Genomic DNA, 5,461 nt, shown 5'->3' with positions numbered 1-5,461 from the left:
ACTAAAATTACTAAAATTTGACATAAAAATAATTTGTCTAACAAAATAAAATAAAAAATAGAATTAATTGAATAATTAAAATTTGTTAAAAATTAAATTGATTTGCTAAAAGTTCCGATTTGGGTATTTCTGATAAAATTGTTGCTTTTCTAGTTTTTTTCCTCTTGAAGAGATTTTCTTTGTACTTTATGGTTGTTACTAGATTTCTAGCTAGAATAGCTAGATGCATAGTTGATAGTTCTTGATAGTTCTTGACTTGACATATTCTTTGAAAGTTTTCAAAGTGATGATTTGATGGTTTCTTTTTATTTGTTGTCTCCCTCTTTTGATAGTTCTTTGTGCTCTCTCTAAAGCTTTTATTTGTTGTTGGGGCTAATTTTAAGTCCTTGTGTATGTTATTAAGAAGCTCTCTTTGAATTTCTTCTTCCTCTTTTTGTATTTTGTTTTTTGTTTTTTGTCCTATGCCTTTTTATTGTATTTTTCATTTTACTTTTTGGGATATGATATTTCAATACCAAATGAAACTAGATTCAAATCTTTCTAAAATTTAAAGTGACAAATTGAGTATTATCACAAAAAAAAAATAATAGTTAAAAAATTATTTATTTTTTCAATGATAAAATACTTTTCATAAATCTTTTTAGCAAGTGTTTTTAAATCATTTATTATAAGAATACTTGTTAGTACAATCTTATTTTTCATAATGGTTCCATTTCTTTAAGAATATTATCATTTTAACGTCTTTTTGTGCAAATTATTTAAACGATGAAATTGATAGTGACTATTACTAAAGAGGAGTGTTAAAAAGCTAGTAAAATTTATTATTTTTAGTCAGCAGTTAATTATTAATATTTAAAAATATTAATTAAAAATACATCATTAGATTATTAGACTAAATAAAATGAATTTATGACTAAAAGTGATGGTCAAAAATAATAAATTTTATTAATCTTTTAATATTTTTTTAAATGATAATGGAAGTTGATTTGTCTATTTTTTATAGAATTTAACATGAAAATCAATTATGTTACAGTAACTAAATTTTATATTATATCTATCAATAATGAACTTATGATGGTTATAATGTTTTTATAGAAAAAATACCCTGCTAAAAAAATACGTAACTAAAATCTGCTGTTATATTTTACAATGTTTATAAATATATCTAAATATTACGAAAAATTTTTAAGTATATCGGTATTACAAGTGAATTTTAACTGTTGTTTTTAATTATATATTATATATTTTTTATAATTAAAACTAATAATTAAAAATAACTGAAATATCGGTATATCAATATACTTAAAAAAATTTTAATATTTTATAATACAAATATTATTTCTATCCCTATTTCTCCCCACCCGTTTCTCATACATGCATGTATTCTTCTTCACTCTTAACTTTGTCACTTCTTTTCCTAATTATTTTTAATTTGTGTCACCAATCCCGTCATCTCTATAGAATTTGTTTTATCCCACACGCTATTTGTTTTCTTCACTTTAATTTTCTCTATCCGATGCAATAGTAACTTCTCCCTATAGGAGAACTATAATAGTGCATTTTATAATTATTATTTTAAAGGGAACTTGGAATATTTTATGTCCCCAAAATTCTACCTAGGAGTCTAAACATTCACTCTAACGAGGAACTCATTTGAATATTTAAAAAAAAAGTTAGATGAGCAATAAAATTAATTATTTTTAGTCAATAATTAGTTAATAATATTTAAAAATATAGACTAAAATATATTATTAAATTGTTAGACTAAAAAATTGAATTAATAACTAAAAATATTAATAAAAAACAATAATTTTTATTAATTCTTGAACTTTTCTCTATTTAAAATTAGCATTTATAATAATCAGAATATTCAAATAAATATTAACACAAAATATGATATTTAGATATTTAAAAAAATAAATCAAGAAAAAAATAAAAATCAACCAACATAAACTTGTGATTTTTAAATTTCAGGTATACACTTCAATTTTTAGATGTACAAATTATTATTAGTTGATGCTGATTATAACTTAACATATTAAAAAAAATTAATTTCCTATATCATAATCCCAAATAAATTAAACCAACCAATTACAAGAAGAACCAAGCAAAAAATGTGGTCTGAACGCGATTGGGTGAGCGATGAGAGAATCCAAATTTTATTGTATTGTTGTGCTAATATCATTTTCAGCATGGTGGGTTTGTTGCAACTCTTGCTTTCATCCACAAATAACATATTATAATAAATTGGATCATGTTATAGTTAGGCCACACAGGCTGTAACTCTATATGTATATATAAAAGGAAAAGTATATGGAACCAAAATGTGACCAACCAAAAAATAAACAAAATCGTTTAATTAAAATCACTTTTTGAATAATATGTTTGAAAACCGCTTCTGAGATCACGGAGCACAAACCAAAACCCGATTTTTCATGAAACCCAAACACATTCTAAAACCCGATTTTTTATGGAATCCAAACACATTTTGCCTGATTTTTGCTGATATGCTTTTGGTTCCTAATTGTTCTCTATATAAAAAACAAAACTTCACTTTCCCTTCCCACTTTCCGACTTTAATTATGTTGGCACAAAACTTTGATAAAATCTAATTTGGAAGGTTGTTCTCTAGGTTCCTCTTTAAAATTTGAACCACCAAAATTAGCCGGCCAATTAGCCCCATCAACAAATTGAATATATAAATACTGTTGGAGCATTGGTTTTTGGTGTGATGGCTGTCTATGTCTTAGACCTTTAAAAATAAAAAAAAAATAAAAAGAGAAGACACACTTTTTAGAAATATTTTTTTTTAATTTCGTTTGTTTTATATTGCTTTTTTTTAAGTCTAACAATAATCGAATTCTAAAATTTTTAATAGCAAAAATATTGATGCTATATTATGAAAATATTTTTTCTAAAAATTTAAAATAATAAAAGAAGACACATCAATAATTATATTTTTAATATTTTATCAGTTTTTATACTATTAAGTTGCATTTGAATTTTATATTTAAGACCAAAATAGGAAGATAAAAATATGTTCTGATGAAAGTATAATTAATTCATTATAATTATAATAAAATAAGGAATCAATTTCTGCTGGAATATAAGATGTTTGCTTTTTTGTTTTTTGTTTTGCAAAACTAATAATTGGATGTCATATTCATAAAAGTTCACATTATAATGTTCACAAAAAAAGTTTTTTTTGTTTAGAATTTTTAGCTCTTTTTTTGTCATTTTTTATGGTTATTGGTGTCTAGTGAACACATATTTATGATCCTATTTTTAGTTTCATTGGATTCTCTATAGCGTCTAGAACAACTTTTCTTGTCTTGTTTTATTCCATAACAAGTCAAACCTATGAGTATATTTAATGGAGATTTGGAGGAATTTAGTACACATTTTATTTTTCTAAAATTGTCATTCGCTATATATATTTGAATTTAATTTTGATGCACTGTCAGTGTAAAGTAATTTTATATGTGCATCTAATTATGTAATGTCATATTAGTAAAAATAATTACCTTTTACATTGATCGCATGAATGGTCATTCAAAACAATGGATGTAATTGCACCATTGTTGTCAAACTCTCGAGTTAACTCGTAAACTCGTACGCGTTTACGAGTTTAGATATGGAATCGAGTTGACTCGGGCATAGACTCTATCCTACTTAAAATCGGCTAGACTCGGTCAAACTTGGACAAACTCGTGAGTCTAGAACCGAGTTAGCGAGTTTGTGTTTTTCTTCATTTTTGCTAAAAAAGCGTCATTTTGAAAAAAAAAAACATTTTTTTATTGCTTCTAATTTTAGCCTATTGCTTATCGTTTATGTTAGATAGCCAGATAGTTCACCACTTCATGGCTAATTAGTAATTAATTATTTTTATTACAGTTAATTTGATTATTTGATATTGTTCAATGTTCAATTAAAGATATAGTATTACAGATTTAGAATTTTTAATTTTGTGTGTTCTATGTTGTATTTGTATAAGAATAATTATAGAGGATTTGAATGTGTAATTTAAAGTATTTGTTATAATGTATGCTATTATTTTAATTTATTATGTGCTTTAAGATTGATATTATTAATTTTGAAGGGTTAGAATTGAGTAAATATACATTATGTATGTTATATATATATAAACTTCATAACAGGTGAACCCGTACGAGTCTACGAGTTAACTCGCGAGTCGAGTCTAGGTCAGCTCCACGAGTTTACTTAGACTCGCGAGTTTAATAACCTTGAATTGCACGACTGTGTAAAACATTTTATTCTGTCAGTGCATTAAAATTAAACTCTATATATTTATAAAAATACTTTTTACTATTTCTAAAACTTAATCTAAGATCATTTAATAAAAATGTGTAAGATAATTACCATCTCGACTAATCTCACATGTCATTATTACAAATGCTTAATAAATAAGAGGATTAGTGCCAATTAATAAACTAGTATTAAAATAAAAGAAATATATTTAATCCTTCTTACTTTTTGGCATAACATGTAGGTATACAAACATAGATGACTATGAAGGTGGCTTCACAAGCTCAGACATTGAAGATTTATTGAAGAACATAGAATCCAACTATGAAAATTGGGTTTCAGCATTCTCCTTAGGAGTAGTGGATCCAAATGATATGGCCTCAGTGAACAAATTCAGAGAGTGCTTGCAAAGAATGAGAGGTGAAGTTGCACTCTCACTTGCTAAAACAGTGTTTTGCAGTGACTATAGAGATATTCTTGAGAAAGTTGAGACACCATGTACCATAATTCAAACCTCTAGTGACATGGTTGTTCCACGTAGTGTAGCTCAATACATGGAGAAAAAGATTAAAGGGAAAGTTACATTGGAGATCATAGATACTAATGGACACTTTCCTCAGTTAACCGCACACCTTGACCTAGTTAAGGTGCTTAATGGGGTTCTAGGCTTTGGCTTCAATCAAATTTAGGTGTCTTCAGTTTGTTCATGTTTTCTCTAAATAGGTTTGTATCTCTCGATTTGTCTTTATATATATCTATGTTCATATGTAATTGTAGAAGCAACCAAGTTGAGTTGCTCTAGTTAGCTCACTAGTCCGCTTAAGTAAGTGTCAGTCGCTTTGTGAATGCAGCAACCCATTGACCAGCAACAAATTCGTAAATAAAGCTCCAATCAGCGGTGAATTAGTCCTTAAACTGTCAGATTGGGAGATGTCATGGGAAACAAATAAAAAATATGTAATTGTAGAAGCATATAAGGGTCTCTTGGTCGATTGTTGTGGAAATAGTGTGGTTTTTGCCAATTAGTTATTGATTTGTTTGTAGTTTGAAACCCTCTTTTTTTCTTTCTTTGTTCAATGTAGTTTGTACTTTTAGAATTAGTGGTGTCAAATTGCCAATTAGATTTGTGCAAATGTACCTTATTTATATTTAGTTTTTCTTCTCTTTTGTTTTTTTTTTTTTTTTTTAACATTAG

General features: G+C 26.4%; 1 protein-coding gene across 1 annotated transcript in view; it reads left to right on the top strand.

Moving 5' to 3' along the window:
- The window catches only part of LOC107644342 (strigolactone esterase D14), a 6,010-nt gene extending 588 nt beyond the window's left edge, over positions 1–5,422 (top strand). Inside the window, exon 2 of the mRNA XM_016348179.2 lies at positions 4,511–5,422. Within this exon, the coding sequence (XP_016203665.1) occupies positions 4,511–4,955 (445 nt within the window). The 3' untranslated portion in view covers positions 4,956–5,422. The remainder of the gene's footprint in view (positions 1–4,510) is intronic.

This window comes from Arachis ipaensis, chromosome B05, assembly GCF_000816755.2.
Source record: "Arachis ipaensis cultivar K30076 chromosome B05, Araip1.1, whole genome shotgun sequence".
In the NCBI taxonomy this organism is placed as follows: Eukaryota; Viridiplantae; Streptophyta; class Magnoliopsida; order Fabales; family Fabaceae; genus Arachis; species Arachis ipaensis.
Note: the sequence above shows the minus strand (reverse complement) of the source record. Positions and strands in the feature narration are given on the sequence as shown.